The sequence below is a fragment of the Coenobita brevimanus genome, chromosome 91, assembly GCF_032717465.1.
Source record: "Coenobita brevimanus isolate Jiangsu-jjx chromosome 91, ASM3271746v2, whole genome shotgun sequence".
Lineage (NCBI taxonomy): Eukaryota > Metazoa > Arthropoda > Malacostraca > Decapoda > Coenobitidae > Coenobita > Coenobita brevimanus.
Genome location: NC_137044.1, coordinates 17,878,046 through 17,890,178, shown reverse-complemented (window position 1 = coordinate 17,890,178; position 12,133 = coordinate 17,878,046). Strand labels below are relative to the sequence as shown.

Sequence of the window (12,133 nt, the reverse complement as noted above, 5' to 3'; positions counted from 1 at the left end):
TTCATCTTTGCAACTTATCATTTCGTTCACCTGGGTTATCTTCTCTTCAATATCACTGCTTTGGTCTATCAGACTGCTTGTTTGCCTAACTGTCTCTCTATCATTTCTGAACTCCTCCATAATACAGGTAAGCCCTTAATTCACGTGAGGGTTAGGTTCCCAGACCCTTCGTGTATGTGGTAAATTCGCGTATATGTTCTGCCCTTGTGTGCACATAATTACGCATGTCTATTAAGTATAATACATCTGAATAATATTGTTTATGCACTACATACACCTTATAAACTAGCATAAAGTATGAAAAACAACAAAAATGTAAGAAATTTAACACTGAAACCTGACAAGCACAGGCGTAGGTGGAGACACTTCAGCAGCCTGGTGCACAAGTCCTCACTGCCTCCCATATGCTACATTCTGCCTTCTTTATTGTATGAACAGTTGACTCATTCACCCCAAACATGCGGTTCCAAGACAATTCACAGGCGTAGGTGGAGACACTTTAGCAGTCTGGAGCACTACCCCTCACTGTCTCCCGTATGCTAAGTTCTCCTTCTTTATTGAATGAACAGTTGACTCACCCCAAACATACGGTTCTGAAACATTTCACCATCAAGTCTATTCACTGTCAAAACATGGACAATTCCCCATCATTCTATTAATATACTTATTATTGATTAATTAATACTTTAATAATTAATTTTCAGGGGGATTTTATAACTCATATAAGTAAAAAACTAGTGTACTGTACTTGCTAAATAAACTGGCATGTAAATAAATGACGGGGAATCGTCCTGATGGAGAATTGTCGCCGACATTCCTCCCTGAAGTTTGTCCAACACTTTAACTTTCTCTGTCAGCAACATCACTTTACTAGTCCGTTTTGGTGTGTTACCACATGCATCACTAGCACTATGCTTAGGCCCCATGTTGGCAGACAAGGTAAGCAATCACTGGAAGGTAGAAAAATAAGCCACAAATAACGACTGGCCAGTCATGCACGGTTCGACCGTCGGATTCAAACTGACTGTGGTGCGTGGTAGACCAACCTCCCACACACACATACACACACACACACACACATATGTATGCACACGGGCAGTAGGTAGGCATTTTTATATTTTATTTATTTCTCTTGTATATTAATATTATTTATCTGATTATTATAATTTTGTTTTAATTATTGTACGAAAAATTCGTGGATAACCGAAATCGCGTGAAAAAAGTTCGCGTGAATTAAGGGCTTACCTGTACTCTCCTGGCTGACAACTGTACTCGCCATTTCACTAATATTCCTCCTCAGTGAAACTACCTCAACTGACAGCTCATCTATTGTTGTGTCTTTTTTGTTTTAATTCCTTTACTAATAGGTGGTGGCGCTCACCATCCATTCACTCGATGTAATGCTGCTGTTGGGTGTCAGCCCTTTTCTCTCCTTCCATCCTCTTCTGTCTTTCCGTCATTCTTTCCTCGTCCTTCTGCCTACGGGTGACTTTACACTCCCTCTTCTTTCTTTCTTCCCTTCATTCTTTCCTCTTCCTTCTGCCTATGGGTGACTCTACACTAAGTGACAAGCCAAATGGTTTCCTGTAGACCAGGAAACCATTTGCTATGCTGGGTGGTAACCACATAACCAAATTTTGGCGCCTGGTGGTTTAGTGGGTAATTACGGTGCTCCAATCCGATTGAGCTGCTGAAGGTTTATATCCAAGGGGTGGTTGGGGGTTATTGCTCAATTAATGCCACTAAGAGATAAGTGAGGCTGGTCACTCTCATCTTATGTCAGGACCAACTTGCCTAGCCCCGGGCTCCTACACTCCTCATGGGGCAACGTAAGACTGGATGATGGATGGACTAATTTTTCATTTTCTTCCTTCTGAATGTATAATTGCTTCTTAATTTTATCTAATTCACTCTGAAAAATTTTCTCCAGTTCATTCACTTCCTCTACTAATTTATTGTATGTTTCCATTTCAACCAGTTCTGGGTAGAAATCATCATCCTGTTTTCTACCTTTATCCCTTTTCTTAACTCCTTCCATATTCACTTTATCAAAGATGGTGCTCATATTGTCGTAATTTTCACTTAGAAAGATAAATTCTACTTACTAGTTTGCATCTCCCTGCTACCCACCTGGTGACAGACGACATCCAGCTGATGATGCGTTGTATCAGCAGATTCATGCACTAAATTAGATGTACAGTACTCTACTATTTGGACAACACTTTTGCTTATACTTGCTCTACTATATTAGAACATCATTTAGTTTAACCTAATACAGAGCTAGACTAATATAAAGAAACTATTTAGATGTGGTCAGTTGTGGCCAAGGGTGGCCAGCGCGGAACGAGGTGACATGACGTGCTGCTTCTTCTGGTGTGTGTGTGTGTGTGTGTGTGTGTGTGAACATAATAAACAGCGAGAGCCCAGTGCATGAGGCCTGGGGTGGCAGTTGTTTATGATATTGTTTTAGTCAACCTTTATAATGCAGTAAAATCTTGCTGCAGTGTGTTGATAGTTATACATTTTTACATGTCCTAGTGTTTTATGTTTGTGTAATAGCAGTGTGATCAAGAGTTTTAAGTATGACACCAGCTTGAGATGTAACTATCAGTTAAGAATGACTGGTGGGGGGAGGATTGGGGTATGTGGGAGGATTGGGGTATGTGGGAGGATTGGGGTATATGGGAGAATTTGGAGCTGGGGTAGGGGCGGGTGGAGCTCGTTTTGTCCACCCCCTTCCCCTCTTCCCTGGGTATACAGGGGTAGGAAGAGGGCACCCCTGGGCAGAAATCAGTGCTCATGAGTGTACATATAGTACAATAATACAGTACATAATATAATCATTATCATACACACCTAGTGTTGGGACCGCCACAAAAGCCACACTCAGTAATTATGCAGAACTAAGGTACATTTCACAGCACAACAGCAACAGGTGAGGCACAGTGGAGGGCGATGGTTGGCCTGGCACATCAGGCGGGCTGCTCAGCAATGTACTGTGATTGGCTCGTGTGTGTTACTGTGCTGCAGGGTCTGCCTGCAGGCCGATTGGGTCCCGTGTCTGAGCCAGATGATACACATTACCGCCAAAAAATGCACAGGACCACTGCTTGCTTTCTGTTTCAGCGCCGGATATTGCTTTAACAAAGCAGGGCAAACAGTGCCGAATACTGCGATGACGGATAACTGAGACTTTACTGCATAGCCGACGTATTGTTTGGTGGGCTTCATGGTATTAGTTAAATTTGATCTAATATATCAGGGTTCATTACAGTATAGTGAAGGTTTACTGCACATCATATCAGTCTAAATTTCAGTTATAGGGGTCTCTCCTACACTTAACAAAATCATGTGGCCAAAGCAAAAATAAGTTTAAGGCAGTCTCCTACTGAAGGGGGTATTTCTAGAAGTGCACTCTAAACTATGTAAAGCATTCACTTTGCTTGTGTAGCCAAAGAGAATAGTACTGTACTTTATATAATAGAATCTTATGAAGGCTGAAACATTTATATGAGCTAACTGGACATGGAAATTGCCTACTGGATGGCAATATTCATCATAGAAACACAACAAAGATTACTATCTATCTATCTATTGCCAGACACCTTAATCCCATAAGGGGTGGCCACAAACAAATAGCCTCCATGTTGCCTTTCCCCCCATTTCATTGCCCTGCTCCCAGCTCACACACCTCTCTCTCATATACCTTTCCACTCCATCCCTCCACCTCATCCTTGGCCTCCCCCGCCCTCTACCCCCTTCCACCTCACTCACATACACTCTCCTCTTCACTCTCTCGCTCTCCATCCTCTCCACATGGCCAAACCACCTCAGTGTGTTTCTCCTAACACTTCCTATCACATCCACATCCACACCACAATGCTCCTTCACTTCCTCATATGTTAGTCTGTATCTCCAAGTGACTCCACATGCTCCTCTCAAAAAACTCATTTCAACTGCCTTCACTCTTGACTTGTGTCCCTCCAAAAAGGTCCAAGCTTCACTTCCATACATTAGCCCTGGTATCACAAAACTGTTATGAACTAACTTTTTTACTTCCATACCCCCTCTAAACGTCCATCCTTACTCATCACACTACCCAAGTACTTAAATGCACTCACAGTTTCCATTTCCTTCTCATCCAACCTCTGTTCATTCAGTGACTTCATTTCTCTCGAAGACAATAACTTTACTCTTCCCTATGTTCGCCTTTAGATTCCGTTTCTTACACACTCTCCCAAACTTATTCACCAAGCCTCGCAGCTCCCCACTGTCTTCACTTAATAACACAGTACTGTATCATCTGTGAACAAAGTACAGGGAGTTTCCACACACTGCCCTCTCTCATTAGGGCCGATCCAACATCCACCGCCCTACCTTGTATCTCTTTTATAACCTAATCCATATACAGACTGAACAACCATGGAGACATGATGCATCCCTTTTTCAATCCAACCTTCAAATAAAAAAATTTACTCAATTAACTGTCCACACGCACTGCAGCCTTAGCACCCTTGTACATACTCTTCATGGCATTCAACAACTTCCCATTTGCTCCATTTTTCTTAATACTTTTCACAATCTTTGTCTATCCACCTTGTCATATGGTTTCTTCAAATCCATGAAGGCTGCATACAACTTCTTTCCCTTCTCTAGAAACTTTTCCACTAAAGACCTAAGAATGAATCTCTGATCTACAAAACCTCTTCCCTTTCTAAAACTTCCCTGTTCTTCTCCAACTAATTCCTCTGTTACTTCCCTAACTGTCATTAAGTATCCTACCATATACTTTTCCTATTACACTAAGAAGACAAATGCCCCTATGATTACCACACACTTCTTTTTCCCCTTTTCCTTTGTACAACAGAATAATTATACCTGACTACCAATCCTTCAGGACTTTACCTTCCTCCCAGGCCAATCTGTACATCTTCCACATCTATGTTACTACTATCTCTTCCCCATGCTTCAGCATCTCACCACACACTCCATCAATTCCTGGGGTTTTCCCCATTTTGACTTTCTTCACTGCTTCCACAACTTCCAGCCTACTGATTTTCTCTCTTCTCACATCCCTTCTTCTCCCAGCCATTCCCCAGCCACTTATACTCACATTACTTTCATTCTCTATGTTAAACAATTCCTTAAAGTGTTCTCTCCATCTGCTCACTTTTCTCCCTTCTCCACTAGTAACCAGTTTCATCTTTCACTACCCGACTAGCTTATTTAACACACTGACTAACTCTCTTTACCTCTTTCCAGAACATATCCTTACATTCCCTCCAATTTACACTCAAATTCCTTCCAAATTCCTCATCCACTCTCTTTGTACTAATCTTTTATCCTATCTCTTCCTCTCTACATGCAATTGTCTCTTCTGTCTCTCAACTTCCTCCACACACCTGTTTCTCATCCACTCACTATATGCTTTTTTCTTTTTTGCCACAGCCAGTCTCACCTCTTCAGTCCACACATTCCCTCCAATTTACTCAAATTCCTTCCAAATTCGTCATCCACTCTCTTCTTACTAACCTTTTATCCTATCTCTTCCTCTCTACCTATAACTCTCTCGTCTGTCTCTCAACTTCCTCCACACCTGCTTCTCATTCTTTTGTACCACAGCTTGTCTCACCTCTTCATTCCACCATGCTGTTTCTTGCATTCCGTTTTGTCTTCTCTTCACCCCACACACCACCTCACATGCTGCACAGATTTCTTCGGTGAATATCTTGCACACACCTTCCACCCCCTCCCCCATGTGGTCCAAATCATATTTACCCAATTGCTCCTCCACTTCTCTCTCATATTCTGCCTTTTTTCCATCCTCTTGTAACTTTTCCACCCTCCTTGAAAGAACTACTTCCTCCTGTCCTTCCTATCCTCTATTCCAGAACTTCATTTCAATCTTGACTCTTACCACCACCAAGTGGTGGTCAGAAAGTCCACTCCCCCAACCTCTATATGTTCTTGCATCCATTACACACCTTCTCATTCTATCATCCACACACATAATCAATTATTGCCTTCCGTTCATTCAGTTCACCACCCGCCCTTCTCATCACTCGCCACGTATAACTGTGGATCATTTTGTGTCTGAAGAGAGTATTGGCTATCACCAACCCCCTACTGGCACAAATGTCCACTAGAGCACTGCCACTCTCATCCACTTCTGCAGGCAAACCCCACTCAACCACTACTCCATCCATCTTCACATTCCCTACTTTTCCATTCATACCTCCAATCAAAAACACCCTCTCATTCCTTTCAAACTTTTCCATGCACAAAGATTACGATGTAGTTAACACAACCCTCTATAGTACTGTAGTAATACGCAGAATGGCTGAAAATACCTTTATTTTCCTAATACTACTTAGCAAAAATGAAATGACAGTACATCACAACTAACCGCCAAATTGTGTGTCCTGGCTTGCTGTATGAGGCAGTGAGTCATGTTGCATAGTAATCCTGTTCTTGCCACACTGTTTGAGAAGTCGTGACGGAAGTGGAATGCAACAGAATCGATGACAATAAGACGGATGTTGGGATGCGACTTCAGGAGTGTGGGCAGGTGTCGGATGACTGCTAACACTTCAATGTAACTGTGACATCTGTAATATAAATAATTCTGCACATTCACAATATCATCTGTAACAAGATACATTTTAACTCCTTACCTATTAAGATTTATATTTTATGTTGGCCATTATTAGTTTCATTCAGTTTCAAGAGAACATCCCTGATTAACAATTAAACCAACCTTTTGCAACACTGATGACTAATTAAGTTTTTTTTATGGACATATAATTTCATTTGACTAATAATTAGTATGTTAGGGAGGTCCGGAGCTAATGTGGCCGAATCTTGATATGACTGATGATTGACTACTGTAGATTAATGTGATAAATCTCAATCAGTCTTATTACTAGAGCAGTAACTATACTATAGTCTGGCGAAGTCCTCATAAAGATATTCAACTTACGAAGGACTTCTCAGATTCAATGTGCCGAATCATCAAAGCATTCTTTAACCCTCACTACAGCATACATTGTAATGACATACCAAGGTCATGCATAATTAATGTATAAATATCATACCAAGGTCATGCATGATTACTGTATAAATATCATACCAAGTTCATGCATGATTATCATAAAATGTCAAACCAATCATATTCACTAAAGTGGCAATGTCTTCAAGTGCTTTAACCCATAACCGCTGGCTGACGTCTATAGCCACCACGTTTCAGGGCAAAGAGTGCTGCCAGCTGACAGCATATACTGCACTAACCTTCCTGCCACCCTTTAACCCCTTAACCACGGGCTTGTTTTGCTTTTTCTTGCAGCTCCCGCAGGCATATTCGCGCTCCGACAGACTCTCTAAAAATATTTGCCAAAAATCAGTTATTAGTCCTAGAATATTAAAATCAAATATGCTTATGGCACATACCTTCAGCTTTCTCCTGGGGTGTTTGTTGAGCCTTCGTCGAGTACTGTAGGACTTGTGGAGACCTCTGAAGTTGGGTAACGAAGTCTCCACTTTACACTTCCCGACAACCCGTAATATGATTACCACAGCCTGATATTATCACTAGAAACACTATTCTATGATTCTCAAATAGTTTGGAATCCATACTGGAAAAAAAAAAAAAAAAAAAAAAAAAAAAAAAAAACAACTGTGAAAGCAATGAAAAGTACGAGGGCGTATGACCTTCCCACTTCTGATCGTTCGCCGCTGGTGTTCTGTCATTTATTATTCAAAAAAACACTCACAGTTTATATTTCTATTACTATATAACACTTATATATATCTACTGTCTTTATCCATAAGTTTCCTTCAGTAATAGTAGTTTATTGTCATTGTAGGAATTCAATTTCTCTTTCAGTAAAATACATAGCATTCACTTTCTCGTCCCTTATACTAGCATTGAGAGTGAATGTCACTTTCACCTTCACTCTCATAACTCATAGTATTCAGACATGCTAAAGTGAAACTTTCACTTTCATTACTCCTAGTATATATACTCGTATTCTTATAATACTACTCATTTACATTTCTCTTTATGTTCTCTATTCTATTTATATTATTTACATTTCTATTTTATTTACACTGTGTTTTGCACTGTCACTTGAAGTAACTTATAAAACTATTTTCCACTGTTCACTTATATTTACATTCATTGCTTTCACTTGCTGTTTACACATTATTTACAATTCCTCTTGCACTGTTTTACTCAACAGAAAGATCGTAGTCACTCTCTGTCAATTGTCAGCCCTTTACCTCTTTCCACATGAGGTTTAGTAGGGGGTAAAGGTCACAGGGCCCTTTGCATGGAGCTAAAAAGCGGCGGAAGTTAGCAGGAGCGAATCTGACATACTTTCACCTTGAAAGACGACAGTAAACTGATAGTGGTGGGCTGGGGTGGCCTACCTAGGGAGAATGCATTACTGCCAATGTCAGCCTCTTGGGAGCTGCTAATATATAGCTATGAAATGACTGGCAGGAAATCTAGACAATACATTATAAATTAGGTAGTTCCAGGTGAATGTAAATATCACTTAGGCTTCTCCCTTCCCTCCTTATATGTATTTTTATTACAAGAATAGATTATATGGCATATTTCAAGGGGAAATAAACGGCGAAAATTAGAGAACGAGTGCACGTGAGGTGTTGTCAGGTGATAATTAGCCAATTCCAGGTGCATGGCACTCTCATTTACCTTATTTCTTTTTGGTATATATTATTTGGTAAAAGAATAGGGCATAGGGCTTATTTCAATGAACAAAATCAGTGGAAAATTCCAGGGAAGATTTACTTAGCATAGAATACAGTGTGGTGGCCTGCAATAATTAGGTAGTTCCAGGTGAATGTAAATGTCACTTACGCTTCTCCCTTCCCTCCTTATATATATTTTTAGTACGAGAATAGATTATACGGCATATTTCAAGGGGAAATAAACAGCGAAAACTAGCGAACAAGTGCACGTGAGGTGTTGTCAGGTGATAATTAGCCAATTCCAGGTGTATGGCACTCTCACTTACCTTATTTCTTTTTGGTATATATTATTTGGTATAAGAATAGGGCATAGGGCTTATTTCAATGGATGAAATCAGTGGAAAATTCCAGGGAAGATTTACTTAGCGTAGAACGGCCGGGCAGGCGAGAGGAGAGGGTAATGGAGGGAAGGTAGGGAGGGGAGTCAAGAACGGGGAGAAATGGCTAAATTGTCAACAATGGATGGGAGTACAGATGAGATTAGGAGTGCTGACTAGTGTTGGACATTGGCAGTACTGATAGATGATACAAGCTATCATTTGAAAGCCCGGGCGAATTCAAAATAACACAGAATCGCAAAAGTGATGCCCCGCAGTAAGATCCCTTGCTCCCAAGCGTCACGAAAGTGACGCCCCGTGGTTAAGGGGTTAAACTCGCAACCATTTTCTATGATACCTGGGTAGGTAGGACCCCCAGGTACCCACGGCTGTGCAGTTCAGTCTGTACACGGAAGTAGTAGCATGAGGAGCCATGTCTTCTTCTTCGTCATCGTCCCAATCCGAAGCACCCGATGAAGGGCCAATCGCCTCATCGACCCCCTGCGAAGTTCTGCCCTTAGTGCCGGGGAAAGAGCTAAATGATAGTGCTATTGGACGTGCCTTGGATGACACCGTGTCCTCACAAACACTCAGCAAGGGCACGTCCTCGAAGGAGAGGAAGAGCTACCACATGGAGAATGGAGAGTGACCTTTCTCGCCCTCCGACCCCCATCCACTCTCCATCGCCAGAGAAGACTCTGAAACTCCTTTACGAAGAGGGATGGGGATATGAAAGTGATGAATTCGCTGAGGAGGAGGTGATTGATGACCCAGAACATCAGGACCAAGGAGCTAGCGGTCATCAGCAGAACAAACGCTGAAGAGCCCTCTCTCCCACACTCTCACCACCTGCTCGCCGACATCTCGCCCTACAATGATCCCCAACACCTCAGCCTAGCACCTCAAGGGCTGATTCTCCACAACTGGGCCCTTCGGGAGTGGTATTTCCCACATGGGCCACACGTGGAGATACTCAGCACCGAGCATCTCCCCAGGCAAGTTCCATGTCAAGTGAGTCATCACCCGCTTACTCCCCCACCTCTTCCTCTCCTTCCCCCCCCATCCCCTGCCTGTGGGCATGCATGAGTGATGAAAAAAACGTCCTGCAACTGCCAGACGGCCAGTTTTACCACGTGTGGTTAGAATCAATACCTTTGTGTGGGAAGATGGTGCTGGTTTTGAGCCGTCTGTGGTGGTATTCAATGTGGAGGGAGCAGGTGTGCAGGAGGATGAGTTTTCCCCCAGGCCCTGACTATTAGCAGTTAGTTCAGGGCCATTTTCACAACTGCTATCATGCAATACCTGGTGGAGGAAATCAGTATCCACTGGGCCATGTGTGTGCGGTGCTTGGACATGGCTGCCAGAGAGAGCATGCGCATGCATGACTGGCAACCTGTGGAGGTGGGGGAGATGTTTATGTGGCTAGCCCTTACCATGTAAGAAAACATGTGCTCCATGACTACTGGTTGGTTGATGAACTCGTGGGCACACCTGTCTTTGGTGAGCACATGGCCCATGACAGGTACCTGGCCATCCTAAGGTTCCTTCATTTCAAGAGAAATTACGGGCCTGCACCGAACGACAGGTTATGGATAATAAGACCAGTCTTAAAAATGCCCAAGGAGTCATTTTCCAGGGTTTTTCGTCCGTTTCAGAAAGTGGATATTGACGAGTTGCTAGAGTTATTCAGGGGCAGGCTGGCATTTATTCAGTAGGTGCCATCGAAGCATCACTGCTTTGGCCTCAAAATTCTTTGTCCTTTGTGACTGCAAAACTGGATATGTGCTAGATGTGATAGTTTATTCGACAACAGACGTTGATACACCTAGTGACGATCATCGTGGGTTCTTGGCATCTGTCATGAAAGTGCTCATGGAAAGGTATTTTAACAGGCACCACATTCTGTATACCAATAATTATTACACTGCCCCGGTGTTGACCAAGTATTTGCTTGACCACGATACTGGATCCTGTGGAACTGGAAGGGCCAACAGAAAGAATTTCCCTGTACAGTAGACCCTTGTTATCCATGGATTTTGCATCCGTAGATTTAAGTTTCTACAGATCAAACTTATTTTAATTCTGTACTATACACTGTAAGTTGGTCTGAAATTGGCACGCATCACACTTCTTTTGTCACTACAGTTAGCATACCCGCAACCATGGGCATTCCCGCCACTCCATCAGTCTTATTGTAATCACCAGTCAGTTCACTACTTACGTCGTCGTCGCCCTTTTCGTGTTTACAACTCTACTGTACTTTCATTGTGTAAGTTAAAAATGGCTCCCAAGAAACAAGTAAAAGATAACAGCAATCCTTCTAAGCCAAAGAGAGAGCGTAAGGTGCTATCATCATTATTATACATCAATCATCATCATCTATACAGCAATCATCACCGTCATACAGCAATCGTCATCATTGTACAAAGGTTATGAAGAAAACACAGTCTTTTGATGAGTGTTAATATGTATTTGTAATATTTTAAAGTATGTTTTTATTTTTTCATGAATGTGCTTAGCTTACGTGGAAATAATATACCATTTTGTGATGATGAGTATCCACGGAATTTGCCTTCCACAGGGGTCTCTGGAACCTAACCTCCGTGGATAACAAGGGTCTACCGTATTTCCAGAAAATACTGAGAAAGAAGCCCTTCTGACCAAGAAATGTGGCAACATCTTAGCCCTTCTCTGGCATGACAAGAGATGGATAATGTTGTCTACAGTACTGTACATAAGGGTGCGTTAAGGGAAACTGGAAAAACAGACTACAGGACCAGGAAACTCATGATAAAGCCAGATGTTGTCAACAAATATATCAACAAAAAGCTTGCTGATAAACTGGACATGCAAATTGGTGATGTTTACTGCCTACGTAAGTCCTGCAGGTGGTACAAGAAGGCATTTTTACACCTTCTTGATATCGCTGTCCTGAACAGTTACATATTGTTCAAGGAAATCATCAGGAAACCTGTCTCCATGAGAGTTTGAGAGAGAGCTTGCAAGTGAACTCCTTGATGAATATTCAACTCCAAACGTGCCAG

The 12,133-nt window shown here is 42.0% G+C and overlaps 1 protein-coding gene across 1 annotated transcript in view; it reads right to left on the bottom strand.

Moving 5' to 3' along the window:
* The window catches only part of LOC145411898 (DNA repair protein RAD51 homolog 3-like), a 176,385-nt gene that overhangs the window by 72,960 nt on the left and 91,292 nt on the right, over window positions 1-12,133 (bottom strand). The window contains exon 6 of the mRNA XM_080281870.1: window positions 6,403-6,608. Within this exon, the coding sequence (XP_080137996.1) occupies window positions 6,403-6,608 (206 nt within the window). The remainder of the gene's footprint in view (window positions 1-6,402; window positions 6,609-12,133) is intronic.